Source organism: Oryctolagus cuniculus, chromosome 17 (genome assembly GCF_051225735.1).
Source record: "Oryctolagus cuniculus isolate XC-2025 breed Fujian yellow rabbit chromosome 17, ASM5122573v1, whole genome shotgun sequence".
In the NCBI taxonomy this organism is placed as follows: Eukaryota; Metazoa; Chordata; class Mammalia; order Lagomorpha; family Leporidae; genus Oryctolagus; species Oryctolagus cuniculus.
The window spans coordinates 49,281,405-49,309,243 of NC_142883.1; the positions used below are offsets into that span (position 1 = coordinate 49,281,405).

Genomic DNA, 27,839 nt, shown 5'->3' on the forward strand with positions numbered 1-27,839 from the left:
AAAGGCAAGTGCTTTTACACTCCAGAACCACACTCTCCTGTAGGCCCTCGGCTCAGTAAAAACAAGCCAAGCCAAAGAAAGCAGGGTGGGACAGAAAGGACACTGTCCTGGGGGCTGTGAACACAGACCCCATTGCACTCTGCCCTCTGAGGGGAAGGAAATTCACCTCTGATGCTGCTTCTGCAAAAGGAGGATGAAGGCTGAGGGCTTGGGGCCAGAGCACTTTGGATTTTGAATTTTTTCAGATTTTAGAATATTTGGGCACATACAAAAAGATATCTTGGGGATGGGACCCAAGCCTAAACACAAAATCAATTTATGTTTCATATACACCTTATACACATGGCCTGAAGATAATTTCAAACAATGTTTTAAAAACTCAGTGTTTTTAGTAGTTTTGTTTATGATTATCACTTTATAATAAATTCTGACCTACTTTTTCTTTAATTTACTGTAAAAATTCCAGAAGATCTGCAAATCAAGACCCGCGAAGTCCAGAAAAGATTTATATTTTAAGCCACTTTCCTTTTGCTGCACCTAAAAGATTAGAGACCAGAAAAAATAAAATTTAGAGAAATATTGTGATTCCCCTTTTACTTTTCATTGTTAAGGGATGAAGTGGCTCCACATAGGTGACATTCCCATACAACTGATGCTTACTCTTCACCACTAAAACACTTGTAATCAACTATTTCTGGGGTAAAACTTTCTAAAATATGTGTGTGTGGTATATACGTACATATGTACTTAAATTTATTTACACACATAACCTGCATGTCCTCACACACACAGGCTTCCTGACAGTGCCACACCCAGAAGGTATTGTCCATCTGTTTGACAATGACTGCTGTTCAGATCTGCACGTGATCAGAGGGTGTCAATTCTGTTGTAAACAGGCTAGCTACTCCTAGGCCTCCCTCTCTAATCCTCCTGTCTGCTGTGACAGGACATTTGAATAACAAAGAGCAAACAGACCACACATCAATGGAGTCACCAGCCTCTGAAGTCGCCCTGGAGCAGTAGGCCACATACTTTATAGCGCTGGCTGTAAGAACCTTCCTATGAGTGAGCTGTCATTAGTGACTGTGAAAGTTGGTATCAGTTATCCAAGTCATCTCAAATTCTGACATTATTTAGGACTTATAGTGAATTCACCCAGACTTTACTAATTCTCCTAGGAAGATGAACCATCCATGAACTTGCTTTGTCTCCCTGGGGCAACCATGGCTGGGATCTGTAAGACACATTGATAGGTCTATTCGAGGAGACATCAACAGAGGCCACTCAGTGTGTACTGACTGTGACAGAAATGCCCCACGTCTCTTTCCTGGGTCTTTCAATGCCATCAAGCAGCATGTCTGTCACAGTCATTCACACTGCATGGCTTCAGCAGGGCTGGGTTTCATTGGATGGTGTTAATTTTCCTTAGCACTGTCACTCATGTTTCCTAAAGGAATGTAGTCTAATAAGTGAGGACGCCCTACCAGGTCATGTGCAAGCTGCTGGATGAACTGGAGGGTCCTGAGGAGCAGGGTGGCCCCAGAGACACCGTCTGTGTCTTTCCTGCAGTGGGCACAGAGGATGCTCTGCTCTGCTTCTGCTCTTGCAGGCCGGAGGTACCCACTGATGCTCAAGCCTTGCACTCCCAAACGCTCTGCGGACTCTTGACGGGTACAGAGGAACTTCACCATCAAGTACTAGAGGATAAAAGAGATTTCAAAAGGAATCAGAACCCATAGATATGATAAAAGGATGAAAGGTTTTTCTGGAGAGTTCCCCTATAATTTCCATAATTTATCAATATCACTCTGTCCAGTCAAAGGCAGACAGTGTTTGTATCTTCTCCAAGCAGAAAAAAAAGACAATACAAATGCTGAGTGTCAGGTTATGATAAAGATTATAATAGGTAGGGGCCGACACTGTGGCACAAAGATTACAACAGGCTAACAGGATCATGCCTCTTCTCCAAGGCAGTCACAGGGTAAAATGAAAACAGGTGTCCTACAGAATCATCTCAGAGCTGCTGGCTAATATATGCAACTCACGTGCTGGGAGCCCAGGAAGGGCTCTAAGTCTGCTCAAAGTTGAGGCCATTTTCAAATTTCTGTGCATACCATCTGCACTTTACATGAAGACGTCTTTGTTACAGGCCTCAACAATCCACTACTCAACTGCACACACATTTACTGGGCACCTACTAGGTAAGCCCTCATTTAAGCCTGTGATTTACCCCTGAAGTACAAAAAAAGTTAAGTGGCCAGATACTCACCCCTTCTTTCATAGCTATGGAAACACACCTCTCTCGCATTAATGCCTGTGCAACTGCTGTTCTTTTGGCCCTAGGTGCTCATCTCCACACACTGCAGCCTGACTAAAGGTGATGGCTCAGACAACCTCCGACACTGGCACTGCACTGCCTTTCCTGGGAAGCCTCATCTGGAGTTCCAGGCTGTTAGATATTCTTCCCGGGGACTCCACTTGCTTCCCCATATCTCCCTTTATCACAGCCCGTATCACACTGGCCCAAAGGTCTGTCTGTCCCACTAGCCAGGACTCCTGGAGGAATGATTCATCTCTGGGGCCCTAGTGTTGGCACAGGGCTGGTACACAATCAGCATGTAATAAATGCTTACAAAATAAAAGGCGGAGAGTAGGCCAACGTGAAGGGCAGGATCCCTAATGCTTACTTTGGCAACTCTGCACTGTTGTAACTTCACATCAGCTTCATCCCACTCTTCTTCCAGCTCAAACCAGCCAACAGGATCATCCTCTCCAAGGTCAGCAGATGAGCAACCAATCCTGTAAACACAATGGCAATCATAAAACATTTTCTTATTTCCATACTTCTCAGGAGTCTAACAAATAAGTCAAGTGGCATTTCATGTGCATATGCTCATATAGCCTGTCAATTAACAATCAAGGTCTGGGTGTGGACCTGGTACTTCTTTGAAAATACTTGGTAGTTGCTGGACATTTCTCAGCCTCATCTTATTTACTGGGAACTATATCAGCCCCCCAAACAACTAGGCAACTATGGAGAAGTTTTCCTTCTCTAGGTAATTGGTTTATCTGAAGAATGGGAGATGAAGCCATGCACTTTAGATGAGATACTCAGGATTAAAGTAAAATGCAATAGCTTGGTGTTTCTGGAAAGAACCAAAGGAGGGGGCTGGCCCTATGGCATAGTGGGTAAAGCTGCCGCCTATAGTACCAGCATCCCATATGGGCACTTGTGTCCCGGCTGCTCTACTTCCGATCCAGCTCTCTGCTATGACCTGGGAGGGCAGCAGAAAATGGCCCAAGTCCTTGGGCCCCTGCACTCATGTGGGAGACCCAGAAGAAGCTCCTGGCTCCTGGCTTCGGATCTGCATAGCTCCGGCCATTGCAGCCATCTGGGGAGTGAACCAGTGGAGGGAAGACTTTCTCTCTCTCTCTCTCTCTCTCTGCCTCTGCCTCACTGTAACTCTACTTTTCAAATAAATAAATAAATCTTTAAAAAAGAAAAAAAAATTAGTTCAGATGGAACCAGGAGCTAAAGTCACTACAGAAAGCATGTATTAGCCTATATATAGGTTAAAAAAAAATCATCCCTGGGCCGGCGCTGCAGCTCACTAGGCTAATCCTCCGCCTTGCACACCGGGTTCTAGTCCCAGTCAAGGCACCGGATTCTGTACCGGTTGCCCCTCTTCCAGGCCAGCTCTCTGCTGTGGCCAGGGAGTGCAGTGGAGGATGGCCCAAGTGCTTGGGCACTGCACCCGCATGGGAGACCAGGAGAAGCACCTGGCTCCTGGCTTCGGATTGGTGCAGTTCTGGCCGTTGCAGCCATTTGGAGAGTGAACCAATGGAAGGAAGACCTTTCTCTCTGTCTCTCCTTCTCACTGTCTGTAACTCTACCTCTCAAATAAAATAAATAAAAATCTTTCAAAAAAATCATCCTGTAGAAGATGTGAAAGACCTTGTCTGTCAGCAGGTTTAGAGGAAAACATCTATTTTTATATGTCCCATGAGTTGGACATGGCTGCTTAGAATTAAGTGTCATCTCTATCTATGACTAAAAAAGAAAAGCCATCTATGAAAAAAGTATATAAATACAATCGAAGGAAGATTTTAGGAGCAAGGGGCATTTGTTCTAATTTGTTTAAAGAGCTGAAGTTAAGATTGAGTAGAAATTACAACGTAAATTTCCAGTGGATGTATTCTACTCGCTGCAGTGGCTTGATATGTAGTGAGTTTTCCATCACTGAGTGTTCTACAGAGTCTACAAGATCATTTGTCAAGGATGCTGACAAAAGAATTTCAGCAGAGAATATTCTAGATCCTTGCTATTGGAAGTGTCGTCCATGACAGATAGCATCATGGTCACGTGGGAGCTTGTCAGAACTACGGAGCCAGAACTTGCCCTTACACAGGGTCCCCAGATGAAGTGTATGCACAGTAAAGCTATATTGGATGGCACCTGGACACATCCATCAAAGCCAGCACTCAATTCCATGGGGACTATAGTGGCATACATGGCTGTCTAGGCTTCTGCTCCAAGACTTCTAACTTACCAGTAGCAAGTAACAAGGGAGGCAGGACTACTTGAGGGGTTGTCAATGACCTCCGTGGCTACATCCAACAGACCTACTTGAAGGCTTTATCTTGTTGATTACTGGATAACTTTTTTTTTTTTTAAGATTTATTTATTTGAAAGGCAGCATTACAGAGAGGGAAAGAGAGAGAGAGAGAGAGAGAAACAGAGAGAGAGAAGGGGAGGAAGGGAAGAAAGGTAAGAGGGAGGGAGAGAGGGAGAGGCAGAGGCAGAGGCAGAGAGAAAGGGAGAGAGAGAGAATCTTCCATTCGCTAGTTCACTCCCCAAATGGCTGCAATGGCTTTAACAATCATTTGGCTGGGCCAGGCCAAAGCCAGGAGCTTCTTCTGGGTCTCCCACTTAGATGCAGGGGCCCAAACACTTAGCTGCCTTTGGCTGGTTTTCCGGAAGCGTATTAGCAGGGAGCTGAATCAGAAGTGGAGCAACCAGGATTTGAAATGGCATCCATGGCATTCCAGGTGGCAGCTAAACTGGCTGTGCCACAGTGCCAGTCCCAACTTCTGAATAATTTTTTACTCCATTTATATTCCCTACTCTTTTTTTTTTAAAGATTTTATTTATTTGAGAGAGAGAGTTACAGACAGTGAGAGGGAGAGACAGAGAGAGAGAGAGATCTTTCGTCCACTGGTTAATTCTTCAAATGGCCACAATGGCTAAAGCTGTGCCGATCCAAAGCCAGGGGCCAGAAGCTTCCTCTGGTCTCCGATGTGGGTGCAGGGACCCAAGGACTTGAGCCATCTTCTACTGCTTTCCCAGGCCACAGCAGAGAGCTGGATCGGAAGAGGAGCAGCCGGGACTAGAAGCGGCGCCCATATGGGATGCCGATGCCGCAGGCGGAGGATTAACCTACTGTGCCACAGCGCCGCCGGCCCCTCTATTCCCTACTCTTTAACACAGATGACCCCTGGTTTCATGAGGTCACAGCCCAGGCTTACCTGCTGCTTCTGTGGCTGAGTTCTTCTCTGTTGCCCCTTAAATTCTGGTGTATCTCTGCAGGGTGACCTAAGCTCCCTTCTCAGTCCACACACTCTTTAAGAATGATCTCTTCTATTCCTTCTAGTCCCACATTTAAAATGATCAATGATTCAAATCTGTACCTTCAATGCAAACCTCTTTTAGGCTCCTGACCTCTTTATTCAATTGGTAGTAGATACATCAAAGGCCTCCTAGAACTTCAAACTCAATAGGACCAAACCAAAATTCATCCTCTTCCTCACAAACCTGTTTTTCCCTAAAGTAGCTTCCATCTCAGGTAAGAGCATTGCCAATTTTCCCACCTGCCGAAGGCAAACACCCCTGACTTGCTGCCGCCCAAGCTTTCTTCTCACTCCCACGTGACATTCAGCTGTTACCAGGTCCTGCTGCATCTGCCTTCAAGCGTGTCCACCAGTCTGCATCACTTCACCATGGCTGCTGCTGCTCTAGCAGAGGTCACGCCCTCTGACTTCTTGGGCCACAGAGATACCTCTTCCCACTCCACCTGTCTTGTGCTCACTCACAGCACAAAGCACAGTGGTTCTAAAACTTCAACAATACACTCTACCCTCATTCCTTGCCAACTTTAAGGACAAGGCAGGGTTGAGGCTCTGAAACAGAGACAAAAAGACCTTTTTTTTTTTTTTTTTTTTTTGACAGGCAGAGTGGACAGTGAGAGAGAGAGACAGAGAGAAAGGTCTTCCTTTGCCGTTGGTTCACCCTCCAATGGCCGCCGCGGCCGGCGCGCTGCAGCCGGCGCACCGCGCTGATCCGATGGCAGGAGCCAGGAGCCAGGTGCTTTTCCTGGTCTCCCATGGGGTGCAGGGCCCAAGCACTTGGGCCATCCTCCACTGCACTCCCTGGCCACAGCAGAGGGCTGGCCTGGAAGAGGGGCAACCGGGACAGAATCCGGTGCCCCGACCGGGACTAGAACCCGGTGTGCCGGCGCCGCTAGGCGGAGGATTAGCCTATTGAGCCGCGGCGCCGGCCCAAAAAGACCTTTAATGACCTGGCCATTTGCCCGTCATGCCGCTTCATCTCTTACCACGCTCACCTCACAGTGGACCTCAGCAACCAGGTCTTACCAGTTGCTGGAGTGTGCCAAACTCTGCCTCGGGGCCTCCTAGCTGCTCTTTTCTTTGCCCAGGGCACCCTATCTGTCTTATGTAGCCTTCCCAACACAGTCAAGACTGCAAGTGTTATTGGTTACCTTCTGAGCTAAACAATAAGCTCTACAAAAAGCAGGGATGGTGCCAATTTCCTCATCGCTGTATTTCCAGTGCTTGGCATGAGGGTTGACACACACTGGATGCTTAATAAATATTTTTGACAGGAGTACTGGGGATTGTGGCAGGGGGAACCTGGCTAGGGGTGAGTCTCCCAGTGGCTGCCCACAATTTGGGCATATCTCATGACCCTGCCATTCTTTTTTTTTTTTTGACAGGCAGAGTGGACAGTGAGAGAGAGAGAGACAGAAAGGTCTTCCTTTGCCGTTGGTTCACCCTCCAATGGCCGCCGCGGCCAGCGTGCTGAGGCCGGCACACTGCAGTGATCCGATGGCAGGAGCCAGGTACTTAACCTGGTCTCCCATGGGGTGCAGGGCCTAAGTACTTGGGCCATCCTCCACTGTACTCCCTGGCCACAGCCGAGAGCTGGCCTGGAAGAGGGGCAACCGGGACAGAATCTGGCGCCCCAACCGGGATTAGAACCCGGTGTGCCAGCGCCGCAAGGCGGAGGATTAGCCTAGTGAGCTGCGGCGCCAGCCAACCCTGCCTTTCTTAAGATGTGTGCCCCTGGTCACTGAGGGTGCCGAGGAAGAAGCTATGAACAAATTAACACACATGTCTTCATATTTGCTCTAGGAAGAGTGGAGGTCATGGCCACTGAGGTGGGATATAGCACCTTTTCTACAAAGGCAAGAAAGTTTAGTTCACCAGTGAGAGAATGGATACATTCTTCTGAATTACAAAGATTTTTATCTTGCTTTTTACCTGCTTTTTACAAATTGCCTGAGTTCCTGAAGCTTCCATTTGTCATATTTTTCAAACCTTTTGAAGTGTTCTTCTGCACGGAATTTGTCAGAAGAGGAGTTATAGGCAAACACTAACCCACACTGGGCGCCAATGCCACCACGTCGGACCTGGAAACAGAGAACAGGATAAAGTATATTAAATGGCCAGAGTTCTGTTGCTGTTTGTTTCCAAATAATATGGTAAAATTCAAATAGCTTAAAGAAAAATCAAAACAATGAGACAATATTTCAAACACATTAAGTCCTAGAAAAGTAGGAAGACTGCTGCCCAAGAAATGCTTCCTAACTTTCCCAATCCCTATTTTCACACCATTGACACACAACCATCTGTTTATCCTCCTGTCTCTGCCCTCTGCTACAGGCCTGATGCACAGTAAATAATCATTAAACGTGTGATGAAAAGCCAATGACATGGACCTCTGAAACATAAAACATTTACTAAGAAACAATAAAAATAACACGCTTAAAGAAGGTAGCACAGGAATTACCATAATTCTGATCTGTGTAACTTGGATGGCAGAGTCAGTTCCTGTAGAAAAAATAGTGCTTGCTCTGGTTTTTCCAGTCTCTGTAAGAAAACCTGAAGAAGGGAAAAACTAAAGTTAGGATGAATGACTCGTTTTAATAACCCCAAGACCTAAGATCTCTAAAAACAAACCAGATTCTCTGAAGCAGGAGATTAAGTTCATCTGGTACCTTCATAAAAATCAGAAAAAATGTCCCCTTTGTACAGATGCAACCCACTGATGAAGCCCTAAGTAAGTAAAGCACTGGCCAGCTTCCATTTCTTCAGGCAAAATCCCCACAACCTTACAGGTACCCCTGCTCCAACAATAAAGAAATAAACACCTAAAGTCAGTTTCCAAGATGTTCTGTCACCAAAGACTGTGAAACAAACAGAAAATTATCACTGGGTGTCCCCTTGAATGCATTCCTTGGGTTATCTCCACTTACACTGACTCCAAGCTATTGTACATTTCTCTGTGTTATAGAATACTGATAGTAATGTACATGATTCATGTGCACAAAAATTAAAAAATTGTGTTGTATGGAAATGTAGCTGATTATTCCTAATGGATACCGAAATATTTGGAATATAATTATAAATTAATTTCAGCATTACTATTGGTTTACATATTTTATAAATTCTCTCTTGAATTGTCTGTAACATCTTCCTGGTTCCCTCAATAATTAATAAGCTAAAAAAAAAAAAGTGTGACATGAGTCCATCAATACTTGTATGAGTCATGATTTATCCCAGTTGTTGTTGTTAATTATCCTCTAAAACTCACAAGAGCTGTACTAGAGCCAAGGCTACCTTTCTGTAGCCTTTACCGTCTGTAAATGACATATCTCACAGACACACTCGAGTCAGTGCTAAATAATCGTTCTTCCTGGGGCTATGAATTGTTCTCAACTGCTCTGCCTATCAAAATAGGAAAACCAAGACTAATCCACGCAGCTAATTTCATTTCAATGGTCCAATAAAACAAAAATTTATGAAGTTGAGTCTCCAAATTATGTGCAAAATTTGTCACCAAAATCAAGGAAACTAAATTCAAAGGAATCTTTACTAATTCATAAAAACTATTATATGATATAGTTCTACCAAACATTAACTCTGTAGACAATTTTAGAAACCATATTGCCAGAAATGCAAACAAGTCTAATAACAGTAGAACTAAAAACCACCCCAATTATTTTGTCACCTTTTCCCAGAGGTCAGATGTCTATTTAAAGAAAGGCTGAAATACTGCCTAGAAGTTAGATGATTAATCAGCAATTTTAGTCAGTGACAACAAAGTAACTGAAGTCAATAATTTAAGTCAACAGAATCAGACAGCTTTTAAATAACACTGCCACCAAACACATACTTAAGTTTTTTTTTTTTTTAAAAAAGGTCAAAACAAATATATGAACACCACTATAAAACATAAAATCTTTGTTTTTCCTTTTCTTGGTGAGAAATCAGGTCACACATGAAATTGTGATATTTGAATCTACAACTATTTTTGACATCTTCCTTTTACTCGCCAAATTTATTCTTTAAGAAGACAGGAATAATCACGGATTTCAAAGCTTTAAAAATCTACCACTTCAAAACCTATTGGCCTGGGCTGGAGCTGTGGAGTGGTAGGTTAAGCCATCGCCTGCAATGCCGGATCCCATAAGGGTGCTGGTTTGAGTCCCAGATGCTCTGATCCTAATCCAGCTTCCTGCTGATGTGCCTGGGAAAGCAGCAGAAGATGGCCCAAGTGCTTGGGCCCCTGCACCCACATAGGAGACCTGGATGAAGCTCCCAGTTCCTGGCTTCAGTCTGACCTAGCCCATTTGGCCATTTGGGGAATGAACCAGCAGCTAGAAGATTCTCTCTCTCTCTCTCTCTCTCACTCTCACTCTCACTCTCTCTGTAACTCTGCCTTTTAAATACATAAATCTTTAAAAACAAAACAAAACCTATTGGCCAGTGTACCAGACTAAAAGGCAGTGGTACCAGGAACATAAGCCCTCCAGGTGCCAGCACTCAAGTTCTCTGGGCACTCCATGAGCACTGTAGTGCACTTGTCCATATCTGGCATTCGAAGTACACCTGTGAAAAGAGCTTTTACCCATCTAAAGGGAAGAAAAAAATTACTCCTTAATACCCAACAGTCCTGGCTGTGAGAACTTGCCCTATCCTATCTCTCTAGACTCATTTTTGTAGCAGAGCAAGGCAGACAAACATGGAAGCTGAAGAAGAAACAATGATGGCTAGGAAGGAGTGCCTGTGAGGAAATGCACCCATTCACATAGCACTCTCACACTTCTAAGAACCACAACAGAATAACAAAACCACAGATTACAGCTGGATTTTAAAAATCTACTCATTTAGGGCGTAGCAGGTGGAGCTGCCACCTGCAGTGCTGGCATCCCATATTGGCGCCAGTTCAAGACCCTGTTGCTCCACTTCTGACCCAGCTCTCAGCTATGGCCTGGGAAAGCAGTAGAAGATGGCTCAAGTCCTTGTGCTCCTGCACCCACGTGGGAGACCTGGAAGAAGCTCCTGGCTCCTGGCTTCTGATTGGCCCAGCTCTGACCATTGCGGCCATCTGGGAAGTGAGTCAGCAGTTGGGAGACCCTCTCTTTCTCTGTCTCTGTCTCTGTCTCTACCTCTCTGTAACTCTGCCTTTCAAATAAATAAATAAATCTTTAAAAAAAAGATAACATGACAAATTAAAAAAAAAAGACAAGCTAAACTTAAAAATGATGACTTTTTGTATTCCAAGTGGAAGAGTCCTCATTTTTGAGAACTTCAATTTTGAAGAGACTTCTGGCCCTCAAATATTGATAAGTTGTGACAGGTCATTAACATCTAGACAGATTATAACTAAGACATACAAACTGTTCAGAAGCCATGACCAACTGAAAAGCAATCTCAGGTAAAGACTGCATACCTCACGAATGTCAAAAAGATCAGAATGTGGGGTGGGTGTTTGACACAGCAGTGAAGTTGCTGCCTGGAATGCCCAAACGCCACATCTGAGTGCCTGGGTTCAAGTTCTGGCTCCTCTACTTCCTATACACCTGCTAATGCACATCCTGACAGGCAGTAGGTGATGGCTCAAGTACTTGGGTCTCTGGGACTCATGTTGGAGACTGCATGGAGTTCTGGGCTCCTGATTTCAGTTTGGTCCAGCTCTGGCTAAAGCAGCCATTTGGGGAGGGAAGCAGTGGATAGAAGATCTCTTTTTGCCTTCAAAGAATATGAAAATAAATAACTTTTTAATGAAAAAAACAAAAACAGAAAATCAGAATGTAACTTCACACAGCTGTCCTCTGAGCACACTGGAGACAGACAGTCCCACCACTCACCATCCCTTGTCCATGGCTCAACAAGCAGGTTTTCAGGGCCTGACTTCTCTTCTTTCCCTTTGACATCACAGGCCTGAAGAGTCAACTGGAGAGGTTTACCTGACAAAGGAAAGACAGAGAAGCCTGAAACTAGCACTGTGAAAACATAAAAACAAGTGTAAGGATCTGTGGAAATGGAGGACCTGTCATCACCCAGGCTGCTAACTACAGATTTGCCCATTCATGGGTGTCAGACTGAGTGGTAGACACTGCATTCCGTATCGGCATACCTGGATCTTATATCTGGCTCTGCCCTGAGTCCAGCTCCTGCTAATCTAGGTTCTGGGAGGCAGCAGTGATGTTCAAGTCATAGGGTTCCTGACACCCGTGTGGGAGACCCACATCTACTTCCGGTCCCCAGCTTCAGCCTGGTCCCACTCCCATTGTTGCAAGCATTTGGGGAGTGAATCAACAGATGGAAGCTCGCTCACTCGCCCTCTCTCTCTCTCAAATACATACATACACACATATATACATACAATAATTAATCACCTGTTCAAAAGCTAAAATAGGCAGTGATATCAAACAAAACTTGACACTATCTCTTTGTGCTTTTCTGAAAGAGACAAAGCATAGCTTATGTCCTGGAGTGATTCTAAGGAGAGGTCGTGAGCTCTCTGTCTCTCTGTGTTGCTCTGCCTTTCAAATAAGATGAACAAAATAAATAAATAAACATTCTTTTAAATTCAGGCAAATTTTGAAGGTTTCAAAAATTATAAGACTCAACTTTTGCTATAATGATCTAAAAGCTTTTTTTTTTTTTTATAATGATATAAATAGGGGCTGGCACTGTGGCACAGGTTAAGCCTCTGTCTGTGATGTCGGCATCCCATATGGGCACCACAGTCCCGGATGCTATACTTCTGATCCTGCTGCCTGTTAATGTGCCTGGGAAGGCTATAGAAGATGGTCCAAGTGCTTGGGCTCCTCCACCCATGTGGGAGACCTGGAAGAAGCTCCTGGCTCCTGGCTTCCGATTGGCCTAACTCCAGCCATTGCAGTCATCTGGGGAGCGAACTGGCAGAGGGAAGACCTCTCTCTCTGTCTGCCTATAACTCTGCCTCTCAAACAAATATATCTTTTTTTTTAATCTAGGGTATTTAAAAAATAATGTAATGAGTATGCATTACCCATGTAATGAGTACCCATTAACTATGTACCTACTATATAGCCCAGAACTAGAACATTCTTAAAAAAAAAGTATACTCCCCCTTTGCATTCCTCAATTATCCACTGTTAAACAACCATTAATCTGGAAAACACTTCAGCTCCAGACACTATCTAGCCCTCTCATCCAGCCATGTCTCTCCTGACCCCTTCCCTTCCAAAAAAGAAAAAAAAAAAAAAAAAAAGAGCTTTCCCTAGTTAGGAGACAGATTTGATTGACGAAACATCATCAATTGTCTGACATTAAAAGCTAAACATTAAGTCTATTAAGACAAAGCTCCATACATCATGGAAGAAATATCACAGTAAAGTCTCCATTACTGAGGAGGGCAGGATCTGACACCGCACTTGGACAAAAGCTTTACCACTGGAGGCTGGGATAGCAAACAAATCACCCCTCACGTGCCAACTGCAGGCAGCTGGGAGTAGTTGTGTGGGTTCCTGTGCTGAGATGGATTGGGAGGCCCCAAAGGAAGCTCAGAGAAAATGCTAGGATGGGTTACTGCTGGCCTGGAAGGGAAAGCCATGGCAAGCACTGACATGAGTCCTTTCTGGCAATTGCAAGGGGGTGCAGAGCGAAGCATTCTCAGAGAAGCACACCCCTGCATCATGTCTCCCTAGATTCCTCCTTCCTCCAGATGACAACTCCAACATCCCAGCTCTCCTGATCTACACAGTAAGACTCTCCAGTACCACCAAAGATGTGTTCAAGCCATCACCAAACTGAAGTGATTATGTCAGTGTATCTTGGGAGTATAGCCCAGGGGACACTCTGGGTTCCTCTTCTGCTGATCCTGCCATAAATGAACCAATTTCCTCTTCTTCCCCCCAAGCCCAGTCAGGCACATCCTTAGAGGATATGTTCAACCAGGAATCATGGAACAACTACAACAACCCAGTCTACAAACTACCCCAAAACACTAGAAGATGTCAGGAGGTCATGTGGTGAGGATGGCTGTAGGATGTGTCCAGTGCTGGCCCCTCTAGCACGCCCAGGTCATTTACCATATTTGAGGAGCAGGTTCTGCCTGACTGACGCCATGGATGAGATGAGGGAGGAGGCTTCGTACTGTGTGTCCAGGTGGTCAGTGATGGTACAAAGAGAGCTCATCACTTTGGCAACACTTCCTCTTGCTAGTGCAAAAGCCAGAAGAGTGAGTTCTACCTCTGGTGTAGAACAGCAGCTAGAAACAGAGAACACAAAACTCCACTTCTTAAAAACGTAAGATCCAGGTAGCTCCAATTCCCATATAATTGGCTACTGTAAGTAAAATTAGCCTGTCATATGTTTTCTATATGTTTATGAGAAATTGTTTTTCAAATCCCTTAAGATCATTTAAGGAAAAACTAAATCAAACCAAAGGACAAGGGAACGAAGCCCTCACTTCTGTAAGTGTAATCTACGAGAATCACTAATACTGATAAGCCAAAAATAAAGGCATTGCTGTGACAAGCCCGTGCTGTTAAGGAGCTGTGGGTAAGGAATTGGGAAGATCAGAGTCGAGCGTTTATTCCTTGAAGGACCAAAATGTTTACATCTGACTTTTTAAATGCATGACACTGAGACTTCTTAAACTGTCTAGGTGACTCAGGGACCAGGGTGTCCTCTGATATAGGGATGACCTGAGGGCTCCCTGAGGCAAAGCTGAGTGTCCCCACACGATGTGAGCCCTTCTGCTAATCTCTCAAAGTGCCCTTCCCAGTTCCACCGAGAATCAGGCTCATGGGACCCACGTGTAAAAGTATCCAGGCTCTGGGGAAAGGTCACAGGCTGGGGTCACAGTGAACAGAGAGGCTCTGCATTTGGTTGTAGCTGATCAGGGTTATCCCCCTACACACACACACACACACATACCCATCCCCTGCCCCAGTTATTGATGTCAGCAACACTGCTAATATTGGAGTTTGGATGGGTGAACTATTATTTCACTCTCTTTAGTTGCTGAAAATGAACCATTTTTAGTGGTGATCTTTTGAAGGTTAAAATATGCTTTTTTTTATTTAATAAATGTGAATTTACAAAGTTCAACTTTTGTATTGTTGTGGCTTTCTAAAATATGCTTTAAAAAGAGTTAACAATTGGGGGGGGGGCTATTGTAATCCATAAGCTGTACTTTGGAAATTTATGTTCATTAAATAAAATAAAAAAAAAAAAAAAAGAGTTAACAACAGATACACCCTCTATCCCCAGAAAGAGTTCACTCCCCAACCTTGACTGTACCTAGTTATCCTTAGGAGGAAACTGTCCACTTCTTCCAGAACGTTGGGAGAAAGGAAAGTTGAGAAATCTGTAGATCCTGGTGAGAGGGACAGTGGGGGCATGTGCTGCAGGGCCTTCCTAAGAAACAAAGTATGGATTCAGCACAAGGCCAAGCATAGTGTCAGACACAGAATAAACCAGTTAGAGCTCGTTGTGATCAATCCCTTGTCCACAGATAGAATGTCTACAGAGAATGTGGTACCCAACATAACAAATTAGGCTTTTCCCCAGGAGACAGACTGCTAAGTAGTTTAATTGGGTTCTTTTATTCTTCTTCTTCAAGAGTTCCATTTTCCTTAGCAAAGCTTATTTAACTCTATGGAATCCACTACTCTTTTTAAGAAGTGTGAACAAAGGACACACGTGCTATAGAAAACCCTGGACTTCTTTAAAAAACAAAACAAAACAAAAAAAGTGACCCCAGAGGCACAGTTGTTAGTCACTCCATAGAAAACATTTTATACACAACATCTTTTTTATTCATAAAAAAAATAAAAAATAAAGTTATTATGTTGTTATTTATTTGAAAGGCAGAGCAACAGAGAGAGAGAGACAGACAGACAGAAAGAGAGAGAATCTCTTCCAACCACTGGTTCACACCCCACATTTCCTCAAACCAGGGCTGGGCCAGACCGAAGCCAAGAGCCAGTAATTCCATCCAGGTCTCCCACCTGGGTGACAGGGACCCAAGCACTTGGACCACCATCTGCTGTGTCTCAAGGTGTAGCGGGAAGCTGGATGGGAAACAGAGTCTGGACTTGATCCCAGGCATTATGATACGAAACGCACATGTCCCAGGCAGAGGCTTAACCCGCTGTGCCACAATGCCAGCCCCTACACACAGGCTCTTTGGGCTCTATGGAATCTGAAAACGTGTTGTAGACAGATCAACACCAATCACTTTGTTCATGATTCTTTTTTTTTTTTTTTTTTTACAGGCAGAGTGGACAGTGAGAGAGAGACGGAGAGAAAGGTCTTCCTTTGCCGTTGGTTCACCCTCCAATGCCGCCGTGACCGGCGCCCTGCGGCCAGCGCATCGCGCTGATCCAAAGGCAGGAGCCAGGTGCTTCTCCTGGTCTCCCATTGGGTGCAGGGCCCAAGCACTTGGGCCATCCTCCACTGCACTCCCGGGCCACAGCAGAGAGCTGGCCTGGAAGAGGGGCAACCGGGACAGAATCCGGCGCCCCGACTGGGACTAGAACGCGGTGTGCTGGTGCCGCAAGCAGAGGATTAGCCTATTGAGCCCAGGCGCCAGCCTGTTCATGATTCTTGGCCTTTTACCTTTATCTCTGTCTTAAAGTTTCTCTTTTGTTGTTTCTTCTTAAAGTTATCTTTCTGAATTCCCTAACAGCTTTACCTTCTCTGAACTAGCAGTCATCTTACAAACTTATGCAATAATTAATGGGTCCTACTATGTGCCAGCAACTGTGCTATATGAGTATACTATGAAAATCTTGAATATATGGCATGGATATCTAAGAAATAATTCAAAAATATACAATTGACATTTTACAGTAACAGTAATGAGAAAGCCTGAAACAATTTTATTTCTACATTTCAAAGTAAAGATAATACAGAAAGCTAACACAGGGTCAGCTTCCTCACAGCTCCAATTTCTTTTTCCATCTACACAATAGCCATCTTTGGGCTACACCAGCATGGTAGCTCCTGTTAGATGCACATCATCAATGAGCAGCATATGAGTAGCATGCAGTCATTTATTGAATATATTTTCACTGACACAAGTAAACACTTATAGACTATGTCCCCAAATGTTTTTTTCTTATTTTTCCCATTACTGTCTTTTTTTTCAATAATTGTTTTACAATTTTAGAGTAATTTTAGACCATTGGTTTTTAAAAGTCAGCAGTATATGAAAATACCATTGCAGATGAACTACACAACTGAGCAGGCAAATACACTTTAAAATATGCCCATTCTTGGGGCAGGTGTTGTGGTGCTCCAGGCTGAGCCGCCACTTATGACACCAGCATTCCATATCAGAGTGCTGGTTCAAATTGCAGCTGCTCTACTTCCAATCCAGCTCCCAAATAATGTGCCTGGGAAAGCAGGGGAGGATGATCCAACCGCTTGGGCCCCTGCCACCCACATGGGAGACTTGGATGGAGTTCCAGGGTCCTGGCTGCGGCCTGGCCCAGCCCCTGGCTGTTGCAGACATTTGAGGAATGAACCAGCAGATAGATGACCTCGTTCCTCTCTCTGTCACTGCCTTTCAAATAAATAAATATTTGATGAACAAAAAGATGTCTAGAGAATCCAGTTACCAGCAACCTCTTTTTGGATGATACCTTGATAACCTACAGTAATATGCCTATTATGAGTAATTAAACTCACATATGATCCTAATATTTCATTGCCATTGACACGAATGCTTTCTGTTTTGTATGTTATACTTGGCTTTTTGTTCTAAGTATTTTAAGTCAAGGTGCTCTACATTTCAACATAAAGCAGTGTAGCATACGTAAAAAGATTTCACTCATTAGTGAACAGAGCTCTCAACCTGGGAGTCCAAGACCTACATTCAAACTGATCAGTCACCACTTCATCAAGCATTCTCAGCAAAGGTTGCAACATCCTCATTCACAAAACGAGGATAATTTTTACATGTATATTTCATTATTGGTGGCTAAAATACCAGACAGCATTTCAAAGTGTTTTTTGTTTTTTTTTTCTGAACGCTTCACGAATTTGTGTGTCATCCTTGTGCAGGGGCCATGCTAATCTTCTCTGTATCGTTCCAATTTTAGTATATGTGCTGCCGAAGCGAGCACACATTTCAAAGTGTTTTATCTGATAATGAAGTACTATATAAATGTGACTCCAGCACCAGTGAGCTTCTCATAAGACTGGTGCATTCAGCGAGCTGATGAAGGATGTTGGGGACCTGTGAGGAGGGACAGGAAGGAGGAGAACTGTGCTTCTTCAAAGTCTGTGACGTCAGAACATCAACCAAAGAAAGAGCCATGTGGAACTGCCCGGCACAGAGAGCACTGGGGCACTCGGGGCTGAGTGCTGACGGAGTGGCTCTGGAGGTAGGCAGCGCAGTGAAGCTCCCTGAGGGTGGGGAAGAACGAGTGTACCTCCGTGGACTGGCAACACTGAGACTGACTTACTGAGTGTTGTGCAGCACCGTCTGGACAAACGCGGGGTTCGTCTCCATGGAAGCCGTCACCAGAGAAGTCAGCAGAGACCAGTACCAGATTGCAGAGGCGTCTGAGACTGACACCCCAGACTTCTTAACTTTCTGAAAGCCAACGGCCCTCAGGCCGTGGATTCTAGTGTCACACCCATCACTAAGACAACGTTTTATGTTAATCTGGACATCTGTTGGGCAAAAACAACAAATTCAGTATTGGATTAACTTCTAAAGTCCCATCAATGTTAGGTTCCCAACTAAAAACAAAATAGGAATTGACATTTTGGAGAAAATTCTGAAGGTAAACTTTGGTGACAGAAACAATGTGTGTGATGGACTGAGTACATAATAGACTTGTCCCCAAAGCATCGACAAGTCTAAGGGATTACAGGAATAGTATGTCACGATAAGGGTGGCTTAAATCTTTACATCATGAAAGTTCTTGGGAATTTATGAGTCTTGGGAATTACACGGAGCATTTTAAAAATCCTGACTGAACACAAGGCAAGAACATTTCTAGAATTCTCCTAGAGTTCTGCAGTTTGAATTGAGCTCTACAACAGTAGCTGCTCATGAGCAGTTATGAGAATTTCTTTTCTAATAATCAAATCCAAATAGGTGGCAGAGACATGACTCACTTTTAGGAGATGTCACAATTTCTTATTTGGGTTGTAGAGGAGGAGATGACAAGCTAAAAAGGACACAACTTAGAGAAAAGACCGCCATAGCATAAGACAGGAAGCTTCTACTTCACAAACTTAAACTACTTCTTTGCCTAGGGGTGAGACACAAAGACTCTACCTCCCTAGGCCTCAGTTCCTTTGAGCAAAGTAAGAACACTTCTTTTGGCCCAGGAAAGCATTAGAAGAAATGAGACAAAACATGAAGCATTCCGGCTCCCTGAATGAAATAAGCCTGGAAAGAAATCACAGAATTGTGATTATTTCCAAAATGCTAGGTGTGAAGCAAGGTTAAAATAATATAAAACTGGAAACAATCTAAATGTTCAAGAATAAAAGATGTGTTAAATTAACGCATAACTGTACAACACTAAATAAAGGTGTTCATGAATATATGAGAATGCATTAAAAACATTACAAAGGAATATGTACAGAATATGTTTATAAAAATACGTACAGATATATGTACACACATACACACAAGCCTATTTTTTAGAAAAGCTGTGTGTGGCTGTATACATACACATACACACACAAATACACAAACACAGCAAAAGGCCTGGAAGGATCCACACCAGGTAGTCACAATGACAATCCCTGGGTAATAGGATTCTTAGCACTTTTCCCATTTATATTTTTCTATTTTTCCAATAAGAAAAGAGAAATAAAATACTTTTAACTAAAAAAAAGGCTTTACTATGATTTTCAAAAACATGTAAGATACGAAACAATGACCATTTTTATGTGCATGATGAGAAGCAAATCAAATCTCAAGAGAACATGAACAGCTTCTCCACCTCAGAGCCCTCACCCTTCCCCTGGCCATGGCCTTGTGTGGAACTCACAGAGCTGACTGATGTTGGCATTTTCCAGCAGTGTCACATAGCCAGTCACATTGCTGGGGATATGCACATCTCGGACTTCCTGAAGGTCACTGGGACCCCTCCCCACAGCCACCGTCACCTGCTGTGGCATGTAGCTCTGGTCAGTGGCAGCTACTGCAATGGACAGGTGCCTCAGCACAACATCTGGCTTCATTTTCAAGCTGGAAAACACAGAGAACAGAAACTGCAAATGTTCATATGGGTCAAGAACTGGCAGGGTTCATAAGCCACAATTCAATGATCTTATATTTGACATACAGACTCTTTTCCCAGTAGCAATTACCTTCACATGTTGGTTATGAATTTCAAAATCCTTATGATCTTCCTGAAACTCTAAAAATGTATCAGGTCAAAATTAATTGCCTATTTCCTTCTAGGCTATTAGTACAGGCAGGAAGGGAGAATATGAATAGTCTAACAAAATATATCTAGCAAGAAGCAAATTCTAAACTGTACTTGAACTGAGTAAACATGGATATTTCAAAAAGGTCATGGAAAGTCAAACTAAAAAATAAATGTATTTTGGTGCAAAAAATTTTGAAATTCATAAATTATTATCCCATTAATAGGCACTTTTCTTGGACATTTTGAGTCCTCTCACATACAAAGACTTCCTCTTTATTAAGAATTTGGGAGGGAGAGACAGTGAGCTAGTGAGCATTCCCATTTTCTGTTTCACTCCCTAAATGAATGCAATGGTTACGGCCGGGCAAGAGCCAAAGCTGGAAACTCAATCCATGTTTCCCACATGGGTGGGAGGAACCTAATTACTGGAATCATCAACATTGCCTCCAGGGGTCTGCATTAACAGGAAGCTGGAGTCACAGTCAGAGGTAGTTACTGAACCCAGGTCCTCTGATGTGGAACACTGGTGCTTTCATTCATTCATTCATTTGACAGGCAGTTAGACAGTGAGAGAGAGAGACAGAGAGAAAGGTCTTCCTTCCATTGGTTCACCCCCCAAATAGCCGCCACGGCTGGTGCGTTGTGCTGATCCAAAGCCAGGAGCCAGGTGCTTCTCCTGGTTTCCCATGCGGGCGCAGGGCCCAAGCACTTGGACCATCCTCCACTGCCTTCCCGGACCACAGCAGAGAGCTGGCCTGGAAGAGGGGCAACCGGGACAGAATCCAGCGCCCCAACCGGGACTAGAACCTGGGGTGCCAGCGCAGGTGGAGGATTAGCCTAGTGAGCCGCGGCGCCGGCCTTCATTGGCATCTTAACCACTACACCAAAAGCCTGCCCCAAGAAAGGATCTTAAAAAGTCAATCACATGTAAGAAAAGTATTTGCCCCTTGGGGTAATCATTTTCCTGAGAAACTAGTGGAAAAGATCTGGAATCACTACCATAAAATAAAAGTCAAAAGTTATTTCCTCCTTCAAAATGTGAAGTAATGATCCACAGTTATGATCACAGGAACCAGGCTGCATGATTTTACACGATTCCTTCCACATGGTTCTTAAGGAACAACCAGGTAATTGAGTAGAAAACACTGCTAGATTTCATAAAACAAAGACTACAGTACTCACCGAATCCAGTGGGAGCGGGCACTGCCATCTGACTGCCAGTAAGACGACGTTTCTCCATTTGTCATCTTGTCAATGTCTGCAGGGTTGGAGGATGTTTCTATATATGCATAGCACTTTGTCACTGACTTCAGTTTATCCATCTCTGGGCTTCTCGTTAAGTCTCCAGGGCTTTCTGCAGGATGAAAAACCAGCTTATCCTATGACATCTTCCACAATGGGAAAACGAGAGTCATTTAAAATATCTAACAGAAATGCTTGGTACTGGAAAGAGTGATGTTCTTTAAAATCTCCTTCCAGGGGACCCCGTGGCCAGGGACTGCCCTGTTACCTCCTGACAGGTTGACACTGAAATCACTGACAAAGCCACGCCAAGAGAAGAAAATGACATCACAGCTTGAATTTACATCTTCAATTAGGAGTGAGGCTTTTTAAGCCACCTGTGTTTCAAGTCCAACTTTTTCCACATCTTTCAGGACCCCAGTCTTCCTTCCTGTCAGTGATCTTCTTGTCAATCCACACATTTTTACATACATTATATGATGTACATATTTGAGCACATATAACAGCTAACACGTACTTGGGTGTTTACTGTGAGCTGGGCATTTTTCTACACATTTTCTGTGTATTAATTCATTTTAGAAATGAGGAAACTAAGGGACAAAATTTACTGTTAAAATTTCTTCTGTAAATTAGAAAAAAAGTAGTCAATTGTGTAAGTAATGTGTTACAAAGTAGATCTACATTCCCCAAAATGTCATTTGTCTTTGTGCTTATATTTTTTGCTGTGAAGAACTTTAAATTTTCAGTCTAATTTATTAATTTTTTATTTTGTAGATTCTGGGTTTCATTACTTAGAAAGGCTGCCATACATTTTATAAAGTGGAACTATTTTCTTTTTTTTATTTTTATTTTTTGACAGGCAGGGTGGACAGTGAGAGAGAAACAGCAGAAAGGTCTTCCTTTTGCCGTTGGTTCACCCTCCAATTGCCGCCACAGCCAGCGCACCACGCCGATCTGAAGCCAGGAGCCAGGTGCTTCTCCTGGTCTCCCATGCGGGTGCAGGGCCCAAGCACTTGGGCCATCCTCCATTGCACTCCCTGGCCACAGCAGAGAGCTGGACTGGAAGAGGGGCAACCGGGACAGAATCCGGCGCCCCGACCAGGACTAGAACCCGGTGTGCCGGCGCCGCAGGCGGAGGATTAGCCTATTGAGCTGCAGCGCCAGCCAAGTGGAACTATTTTCTTCTAATATTCTTATCATTTTCTTTTTTACTTAAAGTTTTGTTTTTTTTTTGTTTGTTTGTTTTTTTTGACAGGCAGAATGGACAGTGAGAGAGAGAGACAGACAGAAAGGTCTTCCTCTTCCCGTTGGTTTACCCTCCAATGGCCGCTGTTGCCGGCGCGCTGCAGCCAGCGCACCGCGCTGATCCGAAGGCAGGAGCCAGGTGCTTCTCCTGGTCTCCCATGCGAGTGCAGGGCCCAAGCACTTGGGCCATCCTCCACTGCACTCCCGGGCCACAGCAGAGAGCTGGACTGGAAGAGGAGCAACCGGGACAGAATCCGGCGCCCCGACCGGGACTAGAACGCGGTGTGCTGATGCCGCAGGTGGAGGATTAGCCTAGTAAGTCGTGGCGCCAGCCCTAGTTAAAGTTTTTGATCCAAGTAAAATTTATATTAGTGAATCAAATGGGTTAAGAATTTATTTTGATCCCAGTAAAAAATAAGAGTGAGAATAAGAGAGGGAGGAGATGTACAGTTTGGCACACGATCCCACGGATTTACCCCCAAGGATAAAGCTAAAAACTTGCCATGGGACTCCAAATCCCATTAAGCTGGGTGGTACTAATGCCATCTTACTAGTTAAAGTGATCATTTTAAGTGTGTAACTGAACATATACATAGGAATAAGTGTCAAAGGGATCACATAAATAAGACCAAGTGTCTGCTAATAACAATAGATAGAATTAAAAAGGAGAGAAATGATCCAGCATGGGAAGTAGGCCACACAGCAGACTCACAGAATGACAAATGCCCTAAACAGCACTCTGACCTCAGAATCAGGCCTTAAGGCATTCAGATCTGGCTGAAAAGCCCATGAGAGCATTTCAGGCTTGGAAAGCCAAGATACTGTGGCTACATATGGATACATGAAGGATCTCTGTGAGTGAAATCCCAGTGGAAAGAAGGGGCCATCAAAGAAGGAGGTACTTTTCTCTGAAGGGAGGAGAGAACTTCCACTTTGCTTAAGGCCCTGTCTAAATACTGACAGAGTTTGTGGACTCAAAAGGCTTCCATAGCCTTGGCAGCTCACGACAAGAGCCTCAGGTGATCACTGACGTCATAAATAAGAGTGTCAATTGTTAAATCAACAATAGCAGTCACTGTGCACTTACTCCCCATGTAGGACCTCCGTGCTTAATGAGTTGTACTATGAGAATTAACTGTAAAACTTGTATTCAAACAAACAGTAATTTATACTTTGTGTATCTGTGTGGGTGCAAACTGTTGAAACCTTTACTTAGTATATAGTTGGTCTTCTGCATATAAAGATAATTAAAAATGAATCTTAATGAAGAATGGGATGAGAGAGGGGAAAGGAGGTAGGACAGGAAGGGGGTTGGGAGGGCGGATATGGGGGGAAGAACCACTATATTCCTAAAGCTGTACCTATGAAATTTGTATTTATTAAATAAAAGCTTTCTAAAAAAATTATTTTTTCTCCAAATGGCTAACTGGTTGCTCTAGCCCCACTTGTTGACAACTCACCTTTCTGTCTTGAATTGTAATGCTGACTTTATCTGTCGCCATCTGCCCACACATAGCTGGGCCTATTTCTGGACTCTATTATCTCTCACAGGTCTGCGTGTACACACATGCATGTTGCCCTCACTGAGTCTGCAGCAGCTCCCCTCGGATACTCAACAAATACACCCTGACTATCTATATGACACAGTCCCAGGTTCTAGGGATAAGGAAACTAACAAGACAGACAGAATGCAAATAAATACATAATGCTACAACTGCAGATTGTAGTGCTATTTAAAGCACCTCAAAGGTAGAGTGACCAGAACATGGTGAGTGGGAGGGGTTAATGAGAACAGCATGAAAAGGCATCCTTGAAGTTGCATCTGAGCAGAGAACTCAGTGATGAGAAACCAGTTGTTGGAGAAAAGGGGGAGAGAAAAAGGAGGGGAAGACGATGGAAGATGAGGAGTGAGGAAGGAAGCAAAATAGATCACACTCTCATGCTACAAACTGGTCACCATTATATTTTCAGAAATAAAGGCAGGGAGCAGGATTTGCTCACCCCACGAAGCACCACATTCAGGAGCAATGATGACACAGTGCTATCAGGAGACACACGCACACGTGCGCACTCACCCTTCTCTTTCTGCACCAGCTGCTCCAGAGCCTCCTTCAGGACGGAGGACCGCATGGCACACATGTTGTTGCAGTGCTCCAACAGCGGGTATGGAATCGACGTGCTGGAGATGCGGTTGCGGTGCAGGAAGCGCAGGATCATTGATGAGTGAGTGCCAAGGCCTTCCTTTGACTCCGAAAATATGTCTGTGAAACCTAAACAGACATCAGCCATTTTTGGTGTTTTGGGGAAGCCACCACAATGGTTTCTACATCCTCTGTCTAGGAGCCTATCTGAATGGGCTGAGTTCAAAACAACCATTAACAACGAATTAATTTCATTTTTAGAAGACTTAATGTTTTGCTTCAATCCAAACTTTAAAAACTAATAAGCACTTAAATGCTAACTAGAAGTTTTTAGAAGTAGTTTTGCCTAGAGAATACAGAATAGAAACAAAGCGTATCACATTAGAGAGTTCAATTCATAACTGCTTTTATAATAAGCTGTATAAAACAATGACAATGACGGCACTACCACTGCCACAGTTTCTGACGGCATCTTAGAATTTGTAATATTTCCACATACATCATCTCACTTGGTCCTCCTATAGGGGGAGGTAGGTATGGAAGATGAGGCTCAGGTGACACACCAAGATGTCCACAAGAAAGGAAGAGGACCAAGAATACCCCCTCGCATGCCACGCAAGCGCTCCTTCTTTCACCCTCCGGAGTCTGTCCCGCCTGTGTACCCCTAAGGCCTCAAGCATCTTCTGCTCACACACCTACCCATACATTCTAAGTGGCTCCTCGGCTGCCTCCCATGCACCATTAAGCCAAGGAAGGTGCACCCTTTTTTAGAACACTTTCCTTTCTTTGTTGCTGTTGTTAAAGATGTATTTATTTATTTGAAAGGCAGAGTTGGGGTGGGGGAAAAGAGAGATCTTCCATTCCCTGGTTCACTCCCCAAATAGTCCACCAGCCAGGGCTGGGCCAGCCTGAAGTCAGGAACCAGGGGCTTCTTCAGGGTCTCCCACATGGGTGGCAGGGAACCAAGCACCTGGGCCATCCTCTAGTGCTTTCTCAGGTGCATTAGCAGGGAGCTCAATGGAAAGTGGAGCAGCTGGGACTCGACCCAGCGGTGGCTTTACCTGCTAAGCCATAGCGCCAGACCCTCCTTTCCTGATTCTTCATAGCCTACGTCAGCATGTCTCCAACCAAGGTACCCATAAGCCAGGAGTGCTGGGATTAAGTGAAGCAAGGATCAGCATGGTCACTTCCCTGGAGCTCAGAATTATTTATAGATTTGAAGATTTTTTTCCTAATGAATCATAACATACCTAACAAAAGTATGTATTATACATTAATTATATTATTATACAATATACATTATAATTGTACTGCTAGACAATTTTTCACAAACTTAGTACATTAATGTAAGCAGCACCCAGATCAAGACTCTAGAAGTTCTAGAAGTAAAACAAACAAATTTATTGGAGCAGAATGAAGCTCTGCATTATATTTCAAAATCAAACATGAGAAATTCTGAACTCGAAGCCGCCCATTTTGGTTGTATCTCTACTTAAAATCCTGGAGACATCTGATTTCCAAAGACTCAAAAGTCTTAAGCAACCCCTTCCACCTCCCCAGTAATACCCGGGCCTCACACTGATGGCACTGCTGACGCTGCACTGACGTGCCCCGAACCTATGGCAAAAACAGACTGATTCTTGGACCAGCATGTGAGCCCAGTGGTTAAGAACTGGTTAAGATTCCTGTATCTCACCATCAGAGTGCCTGGGTTTGATATCTGGCTGTGCTGCCAATTCTAGCTTCCTGCTAATGCAAACCTATGAGTCTGCTGTGTGGCCTGCTTCCTATGTTGAATCATTCTCTCCTTTTATATTCTATCTATTGTTATTAGCAGACACTTGGTCTTATTTATGTGATCCCTTTGACACTTATTCCTATCTATACGATCAGTTACACACTTAAAATGATCACTTTAACTAGTAAGATGGCATTAGTACCATCTAGCTCAAGGACTTGGGTTCTTGCCACTCACATGGGAGACCTGAACTAAGTTTCTAACTCCTGGCTTGAGCTTGACCCAGTGCTGGTAATTATAGGCATTTGGGGAATGAATCAGCTGTTGGGAGATTTCTCTCTTAATCAAAAACAAAACAAAACAAAACTGATTCTATCAATAAGAAAAGTGTTTTAATATGCTGAAATAAGTTGAACACATTCAGTAAAGATGCTGTCTTTCTTTTAGACACTTAAGCACCAATAGACTCATAGAAAGAATTCATTCTAGTGTGAGAACAGAGAGAAGCACTAGGAAACTGTGAAATCTCACCACAGAGTTGAACTCAGGTTACAAAGATCCATCCCAATGCTGTGATAATACAACTATTTTCAATTGGCTGTTAATGAAGAGTTTTGAGTAGAAAGTTCTGAGTTATAGCCTGCTATGCAAACACCTTTGGACTGAACCCTGATTTTTCTCAGCATACTCTCCCCTCTTGTCACAATCACATGACACAACATACACCAGGTACCATCTATTGGTGGGCTCCCTGGTCTCCATTCCTTTCCTCTCCTCCCAGAAAATCTCTCTGAGGTATCCCAGGAAAGCCCTACTACTATCCACATGCTGCTAATTGCAGAGGTGGGAGCAAAAGGCAGATGCTAAGCTCTAAGATGGCTACAACAACTCAAAAGTAGAATTTTAATTGCCACAAGATGAGGAAAAAGCTAATATGTAAAGACTATATAATATTCTACAAAAATTATGTAACCAACTTAGGAAAAATCAAACTACACATTCTTTATTAGGGTAGAGAAACTAGAGGCAGATGTTTGGTACAGCAGTTAAGCATACCACTTGGGATACCTGTACCCCCTATCAGAGTGCCTGGGTTCAAGTCTTGGCTCTGCTTCTGATTCCAGCTTCCTGCTAATGTGCATACTGGGAGGTGGCAGGTGGCAGCTCAAGAACTTGGGTCCCTGCCACCCATGTGGAAGACTCAGACTGAATGCCAGGCTCCTGGCTTCAGCATAGCCATACAGCTGTGGCGGACATCTAGGGAGTGAACCAGAAAATGGAAGATCTGTCTCTGTCTTCCTCTCTCTCTGATTTCCAAAAAAATAAGACACCAAAACCATCCTTCCCTAACTCAATAAATTCAACATATCACTCAGTGGAGCAGCCACAGGAGTCAGGAGCAACCAGATCTACATTTGTGTCCATCAAATCTATTTTGTGGTGGCTGGCAGTGTGGCATACCGAGTAAAGCTGCAGCCAATGATTCCAGCA

At 43.9% G+C, this 27,839-nt stretch overlaps 1 protein-coding gene and 1 non-coding gene across 7 annotated transcripts in view; both read right to left on the bottom strand.

The window, feature by feature from the left end:
- Positions 1-27,839, bottom strand: part of ZZEF1 (zinc finger ZZ-type and EF-hand domain containing 1) — a 131,446-nt gene that overhangs the window by 83,109 nt on the left and 20,498 nt on the right. For all 6 annotated transcript variants that reach the window (XM_070061242.2, XM_070061240.2, XM_070061244.2 and 3 more), the window contains exons 3-14: positions 24,545-24,739; positions 21,165-21,336; positions 19,599-19,798; positions 18,051-18,261; positions 14,878-14,994; positions 13,662-13,840; positions 11,451-11,549; positions 8,087-8,178; positions 7,558-7,706; positions 2,688-2,799; positions 1,485-1,697; positions 437-537 (exon numbers count right to left, since the gene is read on the bottom strand). In XM_070061242.2, coding sequence (XP_069917343.2) covers positions 437-537; positions 1,485-1,697; positions 2,688-2,799; positions 7,558-7,706; positions 8,087-8,178; positions 11,451-11,549; positions 13,662-13,840; positions 14,878-14,994; positions 18,051-18,261; positions 19,599-19,798; positions 21,165-21,336; positions 24,545-24,739 — 1,840 coding nt within the window. The remainder of the gene's footprint in view (positions 1-436; positions 538-1,484; positions 1,698-2,687; positions 2,800-7,557; positions 7,707-8,086; positions 8,179-11,450; positions 11,550-13,661; positions 13,841-14,877; positions 14,995-18,050; positions 18,262-19,598; positions 19,799-21,164; positions 21,337-24,544; positions 24,740-27,839) is intronic.
- On the bottom strand, positions 17,602-17,708 carry LOC127484587 (U6 spliceosomal RNA). The gene has a single exon (XR_007911639.2). It is a non-coding gene; the product is annotated as a U6 spliceosomal RNA (small nuclear RNA).